At 34.9% G+C, this 20230-nt stretch overlaps 2 protein-coding genes across 2 annotated transcripts in view; one reads left to right on the top strand and one right to left on the bottom strand.

Moving 5' to 3' along the window:
* LOC136026099 (TATA-binding protein-associated factor 172-like) overlaps positions 1 to 20230 on the bottom strand; it is a 246494-nt gene that overhangs the window by 39511 nt on the left and 186753 nt on the right. The gene's annotated exons all lie outside the window — the stretch shown is intronic.
* Positions 1 to 20230, top strand: part of LOC136025609 (TATA-binding protein-associated factor 172-like) — a 48160-nt gene that overhangs the window by 1463 nt on the left and 26467 nt on the right. Inside the window, exons 2-4 of the mRNA XM_065701602.1 lie at positions 4177 to 4485; positions 8349 to 8501; positions 10731 to 10858. Coding sequence (XP_065557674.1) covers positions 4177 to 4485; positions 8349 to 8501; positions 10731 to 10858 — 590 coding nt within the window. The remainder of the gene's footprint in view (positions 1 to 4176; positions 4486 to 8348; positions 8502 to 10730; positions 10859 to 20230) is intronic.

Here is a 20230-nt window from a genome sequence, read left to right on the forward strand (position 1 = left end):
AGCAGCATAATGGCATGAATAAGGGAATTGAAGGTTCTCTGTATGTCTTGTCCTGTCAGGAATAATTGTGAACCAGAACAATTGGTATCAATCAATTTGTTTGCTACTGCTGAAGTCTGTGCACCCGTTTACGTGTTGAAACCCTGAAACCCAAATGGTAGTTAGGGTGAGGAGTGTAAAACTTGTCATCTAATTAATCATTAAATAATAATTTCAAAAGTTGCAGAGCACCGTGGAAACTGTAATAGAGTAGAAACTCTGGTAGCGTTTTCGGTACTGCTTGGATTTCAAATAAACAAATATAAAATTTTTCTTTTTTTATATTTATCAGATATCTAATTCGTGATTTATGGAATGCCAAAGAAACTTGACATATGATTCTATATGCCAAGAAACGTTATCCATTGATGTTACGATAAAATACGACAAGGCTATATGCCTAACATTTCTGATGTAAAATTTTTGCGGCCCTTTCTGGGTATCAGGGTTGAAACCCTGAAGCCCAAATGATGGTGAGGAGTGTAAAATTTTTCATCTAATTAATCATTAAATAAAAATTTCAAAATTTGCAGAGCGCTGTGGAAACTGTAGTAGAGAAGAAACTCTCTGGTAACGTGCAAGTGTACTCCCTGTGCAAGCGTAGTCGGGGAACGAGTGCGACAACTTCGTACCACTGCTAAAATTTGTTTTACTTTGGCGTTGATAAATGACCCAATCGCATGTCTGACAATGGAAGAAACAAGTTTTACACATGGTAATAACATCTAAACAAATGGGAGAAGGTTCAATCAAAAAAAGAAAAGAAAAAAAAGAAAAAGGCTCGTGCTTTCGTTTAAGATTTCCTTGAGAAATTTCACTGAGAAAAATGTGCATTCTTATATTGGAGAATGGATATAAAGTTTGAGGTTTAAGACTTAAATGAGAAGAAATTTACGCATCCTTAAAAGACAAAATTAGTTATTTTAGTGTTTGTTCAGCGTAGAAAAATGACTGTTCTGGGATTTTAGTGCCCCGGAATGTGGATGCGACCAAAATTAGTTTGTCTCGAAAGCATTGAAAGAATGTTTTCCTCGTTCTTTATAATTTATCTTTATATTTCTATAAAGAGACTAGTTTGGACTAGTCGCTTAATTGTTCATTCCTCTAATGCTGTTGGATTTTTTTTTTTTTTTTTTTTTTTTTTTTTTTTTTTTTTTTTTTTTTTTTTTTTTTTTTTTTTTTTTTTTTTTTTTACAAATTTGTGTCACTCTAGGGAATGTTTAGGGGGTGAAATATTGAATGGTAAATGATCCATCCCTTTTCTTCGGCTTGTTATATGAGGGTTTGGTTAGATGTTAAAGAAAATAGCGCCCGAAAAGCGATTATTTACCCTAGGCTTATATTTTGGAATATGTCTGCTCTTGTTTTTTTTTTTTTTTTCGATGTTCTTAACGATGGTAATATGTTTCTGAAAGAATGAAAAAATGAAGCAAAATTACACAGAAAAAGAAATAGCTTTCTTGACGGGAATAAGATGCAATATTGAAACTTAGATGGGTGGAAATTATCAAATTTAAGGAGACTGCTGTGCCTGAGTTTGCCGCATATTGTAACGCTATGTTTGTATAATTCAACGTTATGTTGAAAACAAAGAACACATATAAAATCATTAAGAAGTGCGTTATTTTGATATGCTCAGCTAGGATATCTTTGAATCCGGGTTTTTCCTGATTACTCTTTCCTTTTTCTTTGAAACACCATAAGAGACAAAAATTCTGACATGGTTTTGTATAACTTCTCTGGTCTGAGTGTTACTTTCTCTGATTTTGTTTTTGCACTCAGTGCGGATTTCTCAGGCGTGAGTATAAAACGCTAAATATTTGTTTTTAACCAAGCAACTGCCCTAACTTTTTTCATGAAGTTAGTTTACTCTCCTACCAATAGGACGGCAATGGTGTAAGTTGAAGGGAGGGGGCATGTGTCCTCTGATGTTATTTGCTCCACCCCCTTGATTCCGAAAATAGCTTTTTTGGTTTCCCATTTAAAAATATCTTTCTTCTGTATCTTCATTGCAAAAAAAAATTGAAAAACTACAAAATTGCCTTCCCTAGTTTTAGAAAATACATTATTGCATCACCTCCACATTTGTGTGGATTGGTGCCACTGTAGGAGACCTTCTTGATGATCACTTTTATGGCATTTTCTTCGATCTCCTTGTTTCTCTGATCAGAAAAGGCAAATGTTTTATGATTGCAAAAATACCTGAGAATTAAACGCTTGGTTCTCGTGAGCTCACAAAACCGTTTTTTTCTTTTAAAGAGGATGGTCTAAGAATTTTGAATAGTAAAAAAAAGAATAAATCGCTTTTAGTATACAAATGTACCTAAAAATTCGTCATGACCGTCTACGCTTCATATTTAGCCTCCAAAATTTCAGCTTTTCTTGTTATCAGGGGGGAAAATTTTACCTTTTTCCATTCGGAAATGAAAAAAAAAAAAAATCAAGCTCTTTAGCATTTTTATTCCATGTATACATTTTTTTTCATTTGTATTTGCTATTTTTGTGTATCATTACCTTACTGTACTTAATATTTTATTTCAAGATTTTAGTATTTTTATTTTGCTCTTTGGTAAATATTATAGGAATGAAAAGAAAATCTTTTCATATTTGATCTTAAAGATTGTCGTACCATAGTCAAAGCCGTTGTACCAAAACAATACCCAAAGCATTGCTTGTTTTTGTAAATGCCATTCATGTAGGGTGGAGATTTGAAATTCTTTAGATTTGACCATTAAACAGATTTTTTAGAGCTTCAAATCTTTAAAACAAAGATGAATTCAAGCCATAAAAGAGCCGCACTCTCACTGCAAGATAAGTGAGTCTAAAATCCTGTATCTCATGTTGTCTAGTCATGTCTAGTCATTGTTAAATGACTAGGCAGCACTTAAGCGAAGCTAGGTACATTGGAGCATTCGCCTTATTGCATTTAGTAACTCCAAAAGAAGAGTTTAACAAAATTGTTAAATGACGGGAATTTAATAACATTTAACAGTGTTAATAAGAATAAGAATACTGTTAAATGAAATATAGATTTGTCCTCAAGTAGTATGGAACTTAGTTTAAACCTAACGAAGAAAAATTGTACAAGCCATGAATTTAAGTCTTAATGTATATTATTTTATTATTAGTTTTTGTTTATGTTTTCTTAGATTGATATTCTGATTCAAAGAACAGTTTTGGTCTTTCTCACACATCAAAGTTCTTTTGTTCTATTACGAGTGCGCATTTTTAATTTTAAGAAGTATTCTAATGAGGAATGATATTTGAAATGTGTTGTTTTATTTAAAAACATTTTATTCAAAGTCAACGTCCTGTTTTACCTTGTAAGTCCTGTGGTGGCGCAGTGGGTTTGACCTTAGCTTTGTAATGCGGGACCCAGAGATCGAATCATGCTGCAGGAATGCACTGCAGGGCCGACGCAGGGACCTTAGTAGTCAAGAAGCGTCGTTAATCCGATACAATATAACAATGTCCTGGTTCACCTTTCAAATGTCTGGGCTCATGAATAAACTTTACACGGATATTCAAAATAAATTTTTATATTCATTGAAAATAGCCTAAATAACAATTTCAAAATCTACTTCATGATGTCTTATTCCCTATAGATTGCGGCCACATCATAGTCACACTTGTGAATGAAATCCAAATTAAGCACTTCTGCGCCAACAATTTATTATCTTCAATTGATGAGCCAGTCAGAATGAAAGTTTGAGACATTATTTTTAATTGGAAAGATGGAACACAGGAATTTTTCTACTTGTGTAATGACTCTAGAAAAGAAAAATACGATGAAGTATTAGATGGCAGCACTCCCAAACAATGTTGCGATAAATTAGTGCTGATCGGTTTTTAAAACCTATTTATTGAAATTTGTATTTTTCTCTTCTGTAGTGTAATTATGGGTTAAAATCAAGGAAAGTGCGTATATCATTTAAAAACTTCACTTTTTCTGTCAACAGGTTTGACTATTTGTGGATCGCCCATTATATATTATCAGTTTTATTGCCATTGCCTTTTACTATTCTGTGGTTTCATTCTAGGTTTAAAGTTTTTCAAAGCATGTATTTCATGAGACTCACTGCAGCTTTCCCCATATCTAGCTTTGCAAAGAGCTTCAGCCTTTACTATTTTTTTCAGGTTTCTTTGGCTTTAAAACGTCTCCAGTCCAGACATCGTCTCATTTTGAGCGGGACACCTATGCAAAACAATGTCTTAGAACTTTGGTCACTTTTTGATTTTCTAATGCCTGGGTTTCTTGGTAACGAAAGAGCTTTTAACACTCGATTTTCGAAGCCCATTCTAGCAAGCAGGGATTCTAAAGCTAGCTCGAAGGATCAGGAGCAGGGAGCGTTAGCTTTGGAGGCTCTTCACAGGATGACTCTTCCATTTTTACTCAGACGAATGAAGGAAGATGTTCTGAAAGACCTCCCTCCCAAGATCATTCAGGTAAGCAAAAACAAATCATATGCGGGATGTTCATTCACGGTTGGCCAGTAGAGTAGTTGGTGACTTCAACAAGTGTCGATTTATAATTCAGATACTTTCAACTCACCCTCTCTCCGTATATGAAATACACTTTCAACATGATTTTCATTCACAATGGACATATTTTTAACAGTGGGATTGATGACTCCAATGCCCATCGACTTAAACGTTACAAGTTACACGTAACCTGTTAAACGTTCCCTGTCTTGGTTAGTATATTAGCTATTTAGTTTCAATTTGAAGGTTCAAGGGCACTAGCTTTGGGTCATCACGGGCCTTTTCTTTTATTGTTGCTCAGACAAATGAAGGAAGATGTCCTGAAAGATATTCCTTCTAAGATTATTAGGTAATCAAAATACATTGTAAACAAGATATTCAATTCATGATCAACAGCCGTGGCGAGGTGGTTGATGAACGCAATTCGTTTCCTTTAACCCTTATACGTAGCCACTTAACTCGGCTAGGGTATTAGCTTTTCAGTCTCAACTTGAGATCTCAGGAGCATTAGCTCCGGAGGGCATTCATCGGCAAACTCTTTCATTTTTACTCAGACGAATGAAAGAGGTGTGTCCTTAAAGATGTTCTTCCAAACATTATTTAGTCAAGTAAAAATACATCATAAACAGTATATTAAGGTGAGCTTGTAACAGACGAGGTAAAGTGGCTGATGAACCCAATACGCTTCAATGTCATGATTAAACAAAACCATATGTCTTGATTGAAGTTGAGTTTTTCAGTTTTATGTGTATTTTTTCGGATTGTATCATGAATTTGGCACTCTAAGTTAACAGAATTATTTTAAATTTGAAATCTGTCTATAATTTATTGAAATTAGGTTCTAGATCACTAATAGTCCTTTTGTTCTAGAATATTGTTTGGTTATACACCAAGTCCTCACTGGTTTATCATTCACCTTTCAAACAAAACTGAATAACAGTAATGATTATTTATTTCTCACAGCATACCGAATAAGAAAAAACTAGTACACATTAAAGGAACAAAGAGACGAACAAGCCAGATTTCAAAAAGAACAATCTAGGCTTTGCAAGTTCAGACTAGAATAGGTTTGAAAATTAATGTTAAGAAGAATAAGTAGCTAAGGCTATGAATATGTGAAGAAGAAAAGGTGACGTTGGGTAACGAAAAGATTGCTCAGGTAGACAGGTTCGCTTAACCTGGGTATTATTATTAGTAAAGACGGCGAGAGCAGTGAAGATGTTAAAACTAGAATAGCCAAGGCTCATGGTGTTTTTTGACACTTGAAAAAAGTTTGGAAGAATAAGAAGATAAGTCTCCAGATCAAGATTAGAATATTGGAAGCTGCAGTGATGACAGTGGTCAAATATGGTTCGCCGGATACGGCGCTCCAAAAGGAGGACGAAGATTTTCTAGATATCTCCCAGAGAAACTTCCTACAGAATGTTCTGGTTTGCCGGGATGACTGACCGTATTTCAAGCAGTAGACTGTAAGATAAGTGTGGTTAAATCCTGCTTTCTAGGGTTATAATGAGAGAAAGGTTGAAATGACTAGGGGACGTTCTGCGGATGTGGCATGACAGATTCCCGAAGATTGTCCTTATGGTCAACTGTCTAGGGCTAAATAGAAAGTAGGTCGTCTGTGGTTGCCGTGGCAGGATGTCATAAAGAAAGATTTAAGGGAAATGAGAACTCCCTGGGAGGGAGTGTAAAGAGGGGGGCTTTGAATAGATTAAGATGGAGGAGGTGTTTGTGCAGCTGTGTTGGCCTCAGGCAAATGAAAGTAAAAAAAAAAACAACTAAATAGATAAGGTAAAGTCCTACTTCTTTACTAGATAAATATGTTATTTTTATGGTTTTTGTGTATGTGCGGTGTTAGTGGTAATTCATATGTAGAAGTTTATGGTAATTTTAGACAAAATGAAGGAAAAAAAAATTTTTTTTGTGAATTTTACCTATTCAAGCCTTTTGCTGACTAATAACTATCTATCAATCTCTCTCTCCTGCAATCTATCCCTTTGATTGAGGAACCTTTAGACATATAGGAATATAGGAGAGAGAGGGATAGGTAGAGGGACAGAGGGACTAACAACTCCGGTGTTGATAAAAATAGCATAACTGAACGTATCAGTTTTACCGCGCCCATTGTTGATTTTGTATAGTTAAAATGTTTGTGTTTTTGAACTTTTAAACTAAGAAGGGTAATTTTTTTGGTTTTATTTTTCAATGAAAATATTAAGAAAGAGGATTTTAAACGTTAAGAGAGTAGGGCGTTTATTCTCTCTCTTTCCGAAATGGCGCTCCTGCAAGGGTGCCAAAGGTCCTGAAAAGGATCCAACAAAATTAGTGACACCTTAGCCTGGTTGGCAGCTTCGTCGTTGGTCTCCACCCCTTACAAGTATGCCTATAAATGTTGTTGGCATGGATGTCTATGAGTATTTCGGTCTCATTTGCCACTTGGTGCGCCACCGATATATTTGTTAAGGAAAAAAATCATTGCGAAGATAGGAAGAATCCACTTGTATGCAGTTACTCTAAGGCTAGAACTTGAAAGAATTACATTCTTTATATATTCTATGAAGAGTATGTTGGATTGGGGTTGAGGAGGAACGTGCGCAGCTATATATGCGCAGTCCTAGGCAATTTGGTGGCGGAGTGAGTTGTTAGTGGTAGAAGTGGTAGAAGATTTTGGACCGAAAGTAGCAAATAATATCAATTAAACAACCGGGCGACTAAAAGTAGACACAAGCAGTTTATCTAGCCGTAAGTTTTTTTTTTATTGGCATTTAACTGTTATATTTTGAATTTCGGCGCGTAATATCCTATTGATCAAATACACACGTCCCTGTTTTTAATCAATAGCACCGTTTTCTTTGGCAAGTCAATTTAGCAAGATCTACCAAATTTCGAAAGGAAATGATTTTAACGAAAATCTAAGGAATCTTGTCTTACTTTTTATACTGTTTTTGTAAACATCTTTCTTTCTTCTACCCTGGTCTTTTGTCTAAAGACTTGGCTGAAATTGCCGTCAAAGTTCTCAGTTAAATGTTGTATTTGACAGAGATCTTAGGATTTTAATGAATAAAAAAAAACGGGCTTTTTGATAACAGCAATGAGTAAATGCAATCACTCTGAATGTGTTACCTTTGTCACTTGGCCACTTTCTTTCCCCCCTCCCCCTCCCCCCGAAAAAACTATTTGAAAGTATTCCACTGAATCGAACAAAATTACCTTTTGAGATGCCTGTATTAGGATCGTCTTCAAACTGATAAACCGCGGTAGGTGATAAAGCGCGGTAGGTGCTAACTTCTTGCAAGCATAGGTAGAGGGTTAACCATATAATGTATACTTCGTTTGCGAAGCGGAATTGAGAGACCTAATACCCCTTTCCCAGGATCTTGTGACTTCAGTCAAGATCTTGGGTTTTGGGGATATGCAAGTATTGCATATTGAATATTACCCTTTAAAAGTAAACTAAACATGTTTATTATTATGAGTAAACATTTTTTTTTCACCTTTTGAATTTTTGTGATTAAATGAATGCAAATCTACTACTTGCTTTAACGTAAAAAGAAGAACCCTTTTGAAAGTAACAGTTAGTATTCGAACCAACTATTTTAATGCCAAAAATTTAAAAACCTTTAGAAAAATAGACATAATTGTTTTTGCTTATAAATGCTTCGTATGTAAACCAGGGAAAAAAAGAAAAAAAGATCCACATTCTATTTTTCCTTCTCATCTCCTTTTCTCTTTCCTTTTCCTTTCCTTTTTACTCTCATGGCCGAATAGACATAGCTCCACTTCATCTCTATGTTCAACGGATCCTTATCCATAGTTCATTTTCGCAGGATTATTATTGTGAACTAAGTCCTCTCCAAAGGAAGCTGTATCAGACATTTGCGAATAGTTCCATGCATAACGAAATCAAAGAAAGTTTAGAAAATATTGAAACTATAGCTGGAACCACTCACGTGTTTCAAGCACTTCAATACTTGAGAAAGGTAAGTAGCCCATAATGGATTAATAATTTAAAACTAATCGAAGTAAAGATAACAGTTTGGTAAGTTCAAGGGTTAGTTTGAACTGAAAAATCTCAAATGTTTTTCTGACTTTGAGAATCCGTTACTTGTTTTATGTTTCTATTCCCAATGATAATTTTCAAGTAGAGACACAGAGAAAATATCCTTCATAAATTTGGGTTGATAAAAATACTAAATTTGGAACGCCGCTGTAGTTGTAAGTTCAACTGAGACAGACGCCCCCGTTTGCCTGTGTTGAATAATATCAGTATTTTAAAGTCCGTAAAAAGAATGTGGAGATTAAATTAATGGTTAAGTGCTGAGAGTTTGCCGGGAAGGGAATTGGGAGAGCACTTGAACTCTGAGTTACGTTGGTGCTTCTTCTATGGATCAGAATTCGGCCACACTTCAAACTTGGTTAGTTTTCATTTAATTTATAGATTTTAATCCAAAGAGGAGCGCCTTAAGTCTGCCCTCGATTTCAACTGAGTTTTTAAAGTTGACTGTGAGTTAAATGACCTGGCGAGTGCTTAGAGGGTCAGATTTGTGATCTTTAGTCTGTGAGGACCGGAGTTTGAGTCCTGGTTTCGCTGGTTATTTGGTTTGAATGGGAGTCAGTGATGTAATTCTTTAAGCTTAGTCAGAGTCGAATCAGCTCTAATGGATTACTGGAGAAACCTGGGGAAGGTAAACATGAAGGGTATACGAAAGCACATGATGGCTCCCCCCCCTATTGCACTCCCTAGCTGAAGGCCATGAAACAGAAGCATTGCCAGTAAGGATTTCAAAATACAATGCTGTATTCTTTGCCCTTTTTTTCACCTTAGTTAAAACCAAAGATAACCGATATCTCTAATTGTAAAATCAGAATATTTTAAGACAATGTGAATGTGATACAAGATAGTAAATAAAATAATACATAACATTTGAAATTAAATCATGGAAATATATTGTAAACATTTATTTATCTTGCTGTAAGATCTTGCAAACGTTTTGGCATTAGCCCAGCCGTCATATTTCACATTTTGAAGCACATCAATTTCCCATGCCCTAAGATTGGAGGTTGCTACAGATCTGGTGGGTGCTATGAACACCATAAACAGTAAGACATAAAACCTCCTTGATCAAGAAATAGATTGTTTAGGAGCAGCTTTTCAAGCCGTACGATAAGGAAGAAAAAGTGAATCATCTTTATTTGCAAATAATGTCATTTTTTGTGTATTTGGTCAAATGGGTAATCAGGAATAATGACGATTCATGAAAAGGGCGAAACTTGATCACTGATTTGTGGTTACCTGGTTTTATTGTTTTTAACAAAACGTCGGTTTTACTCCAGTATTACAGGTACAAGTTCTTCCGTTAATGTCTTAAGTTGGAGATTGTCAATATTCTAGACTAGTGATCGAAATAGATCAAATACACTTAACATCACAAATACTAGAAAACTTAGAAAGACTAGGTATTCTATCGAATACATCTCTCTTAAACCTTGTTATTATTCATTTTTATTCCTAAATGAAGATTTAGTAATTTAGTCGATAATACGCTTCTTGTATTAATAACACTATACCCAATACCTGAATGAAAGATACTTCTCCAGCGCCTTGACGTGTTTGTTCTTCTGATTCTGAGACAGCTACTAATCCAAATTTGAAAGAAAATCAAAAGTTGATATATTCGTATAATAGATTCATAGAAGGTGTGAACATAAGCTTTTGTGCACCAATGACAATATAGCTTTCAAGTTCGTTATCGGTAAGGGACCCGAAGGAGGAGCGGGTCTTAGAGTACCTTCTCGTGCTTCTCAATATTTTACTTGGGTATACCACCAGTTTTTTCAATACCAACACCTAGTTAGCCTCTTTCCCTGATTTCATTAATGCCGTATGGCAAAAAAATAGTTAAGGATTTGATATATCAAGGCTCTTGAATATGCTGGGTGTATAATTTCACTGGTTATGTAAAATGTGATCACTTTCAAAATCACTAGTATGCATACGATATACTTGATAAGGTACTTTAAGGCTATGTTTTTACAAAAGAAAGTAAATTTTGTTATGCCTAAAAACAGAAAAGTTAGTTTAAAGACTCTAGAAAATATAATAAAATAAATTCACCCTTTTCCCTCCTGTCTGGAGAGCTGTATTTAACTCAAGTAAAAAGACCAATAATTAGTTAGCTTCTTTTCTTGATTTCATTGCTATGTTCAAGGTTTGTAACCATCCTAAACTGGTGTTGACGACTAGTCATCCTGAAAGCCAAACGATAACTGCGGAACTCATGTCTCAAGGCTCTTCAATCGATGACATAAAACATTCTGCAAAACTAGTTTCTCTCAAGTAAGTAAATTTGGTAACTTTTCATCCGTTTCAATTGTTCTTTGTTTTCTTAAACATTGTAAGAATCTAAATCGAACTTTAATTTTTTTTTTTCAATTTTCCCGTGACTTATTTTTTGAAGAATCAGAATACTGTTCATTGATTTCGTAGAATAAATTACTTTCTTGGTTAAAAAGACCATCTGTTACATATCTTGTTGCCTGCGTAATAGATATGTGTCAAGATTGACCTACGAGAAAAAGAGTCCAAGCATGTGAGAAGGGTGTAAGATTCCCGTACATCTTTTAATATACAGGCCAGTTGCCTACGCAGGAACATATTTGGGGATAGAGGAAAATTTGAAACAAAAAAAAACTAGCGATTCTTATGAAAAAATAGGAATTTATTGGAAAGTTAAAAAAAATGGGAATAGGATGGGACTGAGGCACCCTTTCTCCTGCTCCTGGAATCTCATACAAGTCTATTCCTACATCTGAGAGTGTTTTATCCTAGATAGGAACCAAATAACGGGATTTTCCAGCATTCTAGTTAATGTTAATTATTGTAGTTTTTCATAAATATTGATTAAAAGTCTTGAAAGATGTTTGTCGTTGATAAGACGAAAAGCATCCAGTCATTATAAGCTAATTTTGCTTTGGAAGCATGATCTATACAGTTATGTATAGAAGATAGGGACGCACGGAGTAACATTTGGAGGAGGGGGGAGCGGGTAGTTTGTCTGTCTGTCTGTCTCTCTGTTCCTTTGGTAAAGATCATAAAGAACATGTATGTTTTACGGAAAATGAAAACTCATAAAATTTGAACCTTAGGAATGACATTGGGCCCTAACAACTCGTCCTCCTCCCCTTGTGCTTTTTGCGTGATAAAGGACAATTTTATTCCAATTTCTACAGTTAATACAGTGGTAATAATAAATTTTAACTTTTGGTATATTGTGGGACCCATTTTACTACGAGCGTTTTTATTGAATAAATTAAATATGTTGAGGGAGTGCGTATATTGTGGAAGTGCGGGGTAAGTTTATCAAGTTCGCAAAGAGCAAATAAGTATTGTGTAAATATGAAAAATCTAAAAAAAATATGGGTGCTTGGAATAGCCACTTGGTCCGAACAACCCTTCCCTTTATGTGTTGTGCTTGGTACGGGATAATCCTATTCCAATTTCTACAGTTAAGGCTAATGGTCTTTTTTGTTCCCGCCCAATTTCTGAAACAGATTCTAAGAATCTTAATAACGCCACTGCTAGTATCTATTCGATAGCAAACTCGTTTATGAGACTTGACAAAAACATAAACAAGTGGGAGAAAAAAACAAAAGATGTTTGTTTAGCAAAAGCACGTTAGATTCTACGGAGATTAATTTAAATGAACAGGTTATGTAAAAGAAAATATACCCACTGCTGAGCTAAAAATAGTGTTTTCTTTTGCACATCAATTTAAAGGGTAATCCTATATTTTTTCGCTCAGAGATTTTGATTCGATGTGCATTGAATGCAAATGGTAGAACTTGTACGAAAAGTAGACAAATCTTTTATTTTCGAGATGGGTGTCTGTTTTGAAATGTAAAGCGTGAACTCTCCCAAACCTCAACCGAGACCGAGTCCGTTTGGAAATGAAAATTGTTTGGCTATTGGGAGAACCCTTGGGTATTGAGAATTGCAAGCAGTTAGCCAGGTGGGTGAAACACCCACCTGGCTATTTTCTTTTAATCTTCAGTTCTCGAAGTCCACCAGTCCCCAAACTTAAACCTCGTCATGTTACTTCTGAATTCCTTTTTACAAATTGTGATGAAAATGAAATAAATGAAATAATTATGTGTATGAAATAACAATCCTGTGGAGTAGATGAAGTATCGTTAAAGCAACAAAAACAATTGTTATTTCTATTTTGACTCATCTGATTAATTTATCACTTGAAGAGGGAACTTTTCCAGAAAGACTTAAATTAGCCTGAGTGCTACCCCTTCACAAAGGGAAGTCAAAAAATGAACCGAGTAATTACCGATCCATTTCTATTTTACCTTTTTTTCGAAGATTTATGAGAAAGTAGTCCATGAAAGAATGTATGATTACCTCCAGGAGTAGAATCTTCTGTGCGATACCCAACTTAGCTTTCGCAAAGGACTTTCTACGGATATGCACCAGCTATCTGGAATTCAATCCCCTTGGAAATCCGGAACTCAAATAACCTTACTACCTTCAAGCGAGCAGTGAAGGGTCGTTCCAGAAATACTGTTTAGATTTGAATATCATGCGGTCCTCCTCTTTTCGATCTTTTCTTTTATTTTCTTTTTTTTCTTTTCTTTCTCTTCGTCACTCCCCTTTTTTCTCTTTTTTTTCTTTTTTGATAAATCCAGTTGATTCGTTGTTTCTGTTAGTTGATTGTTTAATTATTCTTTAGTTAAGTTTCTGCCCTAGTCAAGCACTTTTGTGCTTTCCTGGCAGATTATGTACATGGAATTAGGTGTTTTTATTTAAATATATATGATTGAATTGAATTGAAGAATTCCTGCGAACAAAACTCTAGCACAGCTTGCATCAAACAATAAGTGCGTAATTGGTAATTTGATGTGTGTGTGTAGACTTGTTCCTGTGTTTGCGTACGTTTGTGTTTTTGTGCTCCTCAATCTCATCCTGCTAAATAACTAAGAAGACTAATCCGCCATTCCATCATAAATTTACTATGAAAAAGTAGCACATAAACAGAATTGATGGAAATAAAACTAATTTATTGGGAAGATAACAAGAGGAAAAGTTTGTGTAAAACGAAAAACTCAATGCATACCCGTACTAATGAACTTATTTTGGAAGAATTATAGCCTCTCAGGCGCATACGGGTTAAAGCACATAAAAAAGAATTTTTATTGAAATAGAAGAAAAGCGATAACAGTAAAAAGTTTGGGATTTCCCAAAAGGAATTTAAAAACCCTTGTCCATCGTATCTGCCCCCATTAAAATACAACAACGAAAACAAACAGTCCGCACATGCAAAAGTAAACTACCCAAAGAAAAAGGATGAATGTTTGAGAGGTTTTTCACTCTCAGAAATCATATACATCAGGTGGCTAGTACCAAGCATGGCAGAAGTGTGCCAAGCATAGCGGAACTGTGAGAACAGTACTAAGAGTGAATGATCTGTGCCAAGCATGACATAAGTATCCCAAGCATGGCAGATGTCTGCTAAGTCTGATACAAGATCGTGATTTCATAGCAATCTGGGAATGTACATTATACAATTAGGCTAGTGAGTTAAGTAATTGAAAATTAAAGAGCCATTTGAAACAGACGGACAGAAAATAAAATCCTTCAATGATCTAAATGTGAAACGGTCAAACATTACTGTCTATGCATAATTGACTGAAAATGAAGAGAAATAAAAATAAATAATTATACCAAACATAAAAGAAATGGGTACTGCTATATACAAATAATTAAATCCTAAACGATTAAAAATTAAAATGAGTGCTAAAGTTAAACCAAAAAGGACACAAATTACTGCCCATAGGAGTTCGACTAGAGTTCCGTTCTAACCGTAAACCAAAATAAAAAATTGTCGCTAAATAGAATCTGTAAACCTTAATTGTTGATGTTTCCTGTAATTAGTATATTAAACACTAAATAATTATACATTACACATTCAGTTCATTTTCAATATCTTTCCAGTCACCTTGATTTTTATAGTGGTTTTTTTTTTGTCAGTATTTTGGAATTAATAAGATGAAAGCTATTTTCCTTTTAATAAGATTAGGGCATTAACGTTATTTTGTGTTAGGGCGAGATGCACAAGATTTCGGAAAGAAACTTAAAGACGCTTTAATTAAATACCAAAAATGAACGAATTGTACAGAAAACGTAATAATTGTAGGAAAAACTATAAAAATCACAAATACTAAGCCCAAGTAACATACAAGAAATTTATAAGAAAAAAACTAAAATTGTTTGTATTAAATGTATTTAATATACTTCAGACCAGATAAGAAACTTCATTATTTTTGGACATTGACGAAGAATGAGACAGAAATTTATGGAGGAAAAAATAATTTTCCTTGCCAATATTTTTTAACACATTTTTTTTTATCAAACACGAAGATTTATCTATTCCAAATCAGACCAAATTATTTCTTCAAAATCACTGTTTTCATGCATTGAGTTCCTGGTAAATTCACTGTTCTCCCCCGATCCCTTCTGTGCGTTTTTTTTCTTGCTGTTCACTTCAACTCGACTCAACCTTCTTTTTTTTCCTCCTTTTATTTCTTGAGACAAGCTTGAGTCCTTCGGTTGGTGGGCTGTTGTACATTTTACAGACACAGGTTCTCTGATTTCCATATTCCTTGCAACCCTTGAGTCTAAAATTTCAGGAAGTAAGGATTCATTCCAGAAGGCTTCAAGCTTCGGAAATATTTTTTCCCAGTAGTCTTTCGATCGGTGAACTGTAATTATTTCCCAATCCTCAATAGAGTTATAAACTATTAAGTGGCATACCATTTTATCCAGTATCTCGAGTTGGCCTTGTATCTGGGCGAAATACCTGTGATTTTTTTTTAGCTGAAGACCTTCACTGGATAATTCAAGAAAAAATGCTTTAACTAAATTTTTTGACTGGGCCACATCATAAATGGTTTTGAACTCTGGTATATTATGCACCGTTTTTATCTCTATAGGTGTGCCATTAGGGAGCAGCCCATCTACAGATGCAGCAAGATACTGATACTGTGGATGCACACTGAGTCCTATTTGATCTCCCTTTACGACTTTTAAGTTGAATTTGTTTTCATATGCTTCTAGTGCCACTACTTCTAAATCTAAGCCCTTTTTCATTAGGGCAGAGCAGAATCTAGGTCCCAAGTTTCGAATTTGCTTAACAATTGGGGCAACTCTGGTGCTATTTTTTCTGGTTGCAATTCTGTGGAAGTAACTACTAGTTATTCTCTTAGATCTTTCTTCAACCCAAGTGTCATTTTTGGATTGGCCCTTGGTACTGTTGAACAAACAGCTTATACTGGCAAAATCCAATTTTAAATTCTCGTCAGTATATTTTTGTATGGCCAAATTCATTTCATCAGAAGTCATGTCTGGCTTATTGCAATTTGGTCCATAGTCACGATTACCAAAGTTATAGTTTCTATTTTTTAACTTAGCAACGTGTTTTCCTCCAAGAGCACTATAATAACTGGTCAAATTACGTTTAGATATTACACGGAGTTTAGCCGTTTTATTACAATATTTTTTTGTTACGCTAGAAGGACTAAGCCCAAAAATATTTTTCCAAGCTAATTGATGCCATTTTGGACCTGAATTATAAGCAAGACTTGCTCCATGAACTCTTGCATGATATGAACCTCGTTTAGACCGGCTTATTTGCTTTCCTCCGATGAATTTAGCAACAACTGACATGTAGCTTTCAGCTAAGTTTGTAGTTGCGTCATTTCGAAGCTGCTCTGCTTTTCGACACACAATATCGACCTCTGTCATAACATCTTCAAACACGTGCAGGGGAAAATTATTCCACCGATCTTCTATTTTACTATTCACGGTCAATTCAGCAATCTTAGGACATCCAGAATCACATTTTGTGTGGTTTCCGAAAACATGGTACGGACCTCTTTTTAACAAGATTTTCAATTCTTCTGCTGTTCCATTATTTTCAGAATTTATTTTTATCGCACCCCTTAAATTTTTTGTCAGTTGCTGGATAATTCCTCGGGGAAGACATTTTGTGTACAAACCTTTTTTATTTTTGCACAAATTATATAGATGGGCTGTATAGTTTTTTGTGACGTGATTTGCACATTCATGTTTCCGTATGTTGGAACCGTAGGAAACACTTTGTTTTAGCTTATAAAAAACACTGGAATCACCGTCACCGATAAACTCTAAAAACTGTAATCCGTGCATCTCCTCACTGGAACGAAAGCCTTCAACTAGAATATCTGTTTCCATGCTCCTTGAATTTCCGTTATAATTCAGAAAGCAGAAATGATCTTTGGGAATTACTTTGGCGTTTGCAGAAGAAAAACATATATAACAGTATTTATTTTTTATGCCAACATATAACAGTTTTTTCGTAAATGCATCTATGATAACTGCAACACATCCTTTGGCCGAATAATCGTGTCCTTTGCTACGCTTATTCCAGCCTCCATCACATATCACTTTTGTCCAGTATGAGTCCTCCTTATACCTATCATCATGAATGGCTGATTTTAAGGCCTCTCGTCCATTTTCTAGCAAAATTTCCGATAAACTATTCATCCAAGCATTACCAAGCTGCCTTTCAATACGGGAATAAACTATTCGTGACATTGGTTTCACTCCAAGCACCCCGAAGAATTCACACAGTGTAGAATACCCTCCTCCACTACCCATGGCTCCCCAAACAGCCTTCGAATTCAAGCAGCCTTTAAGACTTGATTTTTTTTCGGAAAAAGCAACCTGTGTCTGGTCCGTAAAACTTGAAAGATATTCTTTTACGCTTGTTGCTGGACATTCTGGTTCACCTTTAATCCTCTTTTCCCAGTTACACTTATTACACTTAACTTTCAGTTCAGTTTTCAGGCCTTTCTTTTCTAATTGCTTTATAATCAATTTTCCGTGATCGCAACTGATTTTGTGTCTGAATGCTGAAATTACTTCAGCAAGGAAATACCTTAGATTCACAATGCAGTTTCCATCTGGAATTCCAGATAAGTCTATCTCAGTATTCGTATCGGGGCAATCAACACCGTAAGAACCACTACCGTTTCCCAATTTATTTGAATCGTCTATGAGAGGATTTGCTGAAAATTCTTCTGAAATTTTCGATCCATTTGACAAATTATCTTTATCTTGTTCTCCAAGCAGCACCTTTCTAAAAAAAATGAAAAGAACCATAGAAAAACAAAACAGCGACCCGGCTCAATAGTAAACGAAAGTGTAAAAAACGAAATTTTGATACTAATAAATACGTCAAAAGAATCGGATTTTAATTAAATTTAGTCCTACCCATCAAAAGATAAGAGCCTGAGAAAATTTGTCTTATTTTGGAAAAAAGGGGGAAACACGCCCTAAAAGTCATAGAATTGTTTTGCCAGAAGACTGAACAAGGGTGCGTGTTTATTTGTTTTTTGTTTTCTTTTTCCCAGGGGTGATTGTATCGACCCATTGGTCCTAGGGTGTCGCAAGAGGGCTCATTTTAATGAAAATGAAAAGTTCCAGTGCCCTTTTTAAGCGACCAAAAATTGGAGGGCACCTAGGCCCCCTCCCACTTTCATTTTTTTTCTCAAAGTCAACAGATCAAAATTTTGAGATAGCCATTTTCTTAAGCATAGTCAAAAAACATAATAAGATGTCTTTGGGGACGACTTACTCCCCCATAGTTCCCGGGGGAGGGGCTACAAGTTATAAACTTTGATCAGTGTTTACCTTGACCTGATGCCCACTTAATTGGACAATCTGTCTTGGCTTTTTCTACAATTGGCCATGACTTGACTTTTCCCACAACTATTCCTTTTAATTAAAAGTCAACGGTTGAGGGGTTTTGGCTGAGGGGGGGGGGTAGAGGGGAGGGAGCTACGTTGAAGGATCTTTACTTAGAGGAATTTGTCACGGGGGAAAAGAAATTCAATGAAGGGGCATAGGATTTTCTAGCATTATTAAAAAAAACACTGAAAAAATAATAATGAAGAAGTTTTTCAACTGAAAGTAAGGAGCAGCATTAAAACATAAAACGAACAGAAATTATTACGCATATGAGGGGTTCATCTCCTCCTAAATACCTCGCTCTTTCCGTTAAAGTAATTTCAACTATATATTCTACGGACTTGGTGATTCTAGGGTCATTCTTAAAGAACCGGGAGAAAATTTAAGCTTTAGTGTAAAGAGCGAGGTATTGACGAAAGGGCAAACCCCCTCATATATGTAATACAAATATACAAAGTTCTAGGTGCTTTTATAAGTTACCAAAAATTGGAGGGCAACTAGACCTCCTCCCCCACCCCATTTTCTTCAAAATCGTCAGAACGAAAATATGAGAAAGCCATTTAGACAAAAAAAGATATGCAAATTTCGTTGTGCGGTTAGCCAAATCAAAACATGCATTAATTTAAAAACGTTCAGAAATTACATAAAAAAAACAGTTTTTTTTAACTTCAAGTAAGGAGCGTCATTAAAACTTAAAACGAACAGAAATTATTCCGTATATGAAAGGGGTAGTCCCCTCCTCAACGCCTCGCTCTTTACGCTAAAGTTTCTTATTGTTTTAAAAAGTATAGTTGTGAGAAAGAGTCAAACTTTAGCGTAGAGAGCGGGACATTGAGGGACTACCCCCTTTCATAAACGGAATAATTTTTGTTCGTTTTAATGTCGCTCCTTACATGCAGTTAAAAAAAACTTGTTTTTTTTTATTTAATGGACAAGAGGGAATGAAACTTGTATATGTAATTTTTACTTACCGGTATTTTAAATTCAGCCACCTTTTGTTGATAATTTTCTTCCTCATATCTCAAATGTCTTATTGACTTCAGTTGACAAGTCAACTAATCAGAGACACAATGCCTTGGAGGCGTAATGCCTAAAATTGGATAAGAATCCCGCCTTTTTTTCTATTGGCTGATGAACAACGCTATTAAGCCGGAAACAGGGGTAAAATAAGTAAAAAGTAAGCACATTTTGAAATTGTATTTTTCTGATTTTGCTTTCAAACTATTTATGATAGACATCAGAAATTTTCTGTAATGGTTGTAGATTATAAAATCTACATATGATCCAAAATTCTACCCTCTGGAGCCAACTTCATACCTTCTAGCAAGAAAAATGTTGAAAATTAAAAATAATTTTTTGCACCGTTAAAAATAAAAATATAACAATTCTGCAACCAACATTTTTTTTTAAATACTGGCAGGATGAACTAAAAAAAAAATCTACTGTCATTTCCCATCCACTAAATTTTTATTCACCAAACTAAAATAACTTGATTTCTTTTTTTTGCACAATAGGTAAAGCATATACAGAAAAAGTGAAACCAACATTTTTTTCCTTTTTAACTCGAGAGTCATCAAAAAAAAAATCAGTTCAAAATCACCAAAATCGCAGAAGTTATTCATGATTTTCTATCATAGGAGAAATAGCATTGGACACAAATTAAGACCATTAGCCTTAATGCACTGAAAATCGTAAATTTTAAATTTCGATACATCCCTGGGCCAATTAGTACTTTTGACCCTCTTTGGCCATCTATTTTTGAATTGAGTCAATTTATTTATATTTTATTATAGAATCGTATGATTATGGTTGCTTTATAGGGTTTATGGTTTTCTTTTTTGTTTTTGTTTTCTACTCCACAGTTTTCCATTGTATTTTGTGCGTTATAAATAAATAAATAAAATGGTACCACGAACG

This window comes from Artemia franciscana, chromosome 4 (genome assembly GCF_032884065.1).
Source record: "Artemia franciscana chromosome 4, ASM3288406v1, whole genome shotgun sequence".
Taxonomy (NCBI): Eukaryota; Metazoa; Arthropoda; class Branchiopoda; order Anostraca; family Artemiidae; genus Artemia; species Artemia franciscana.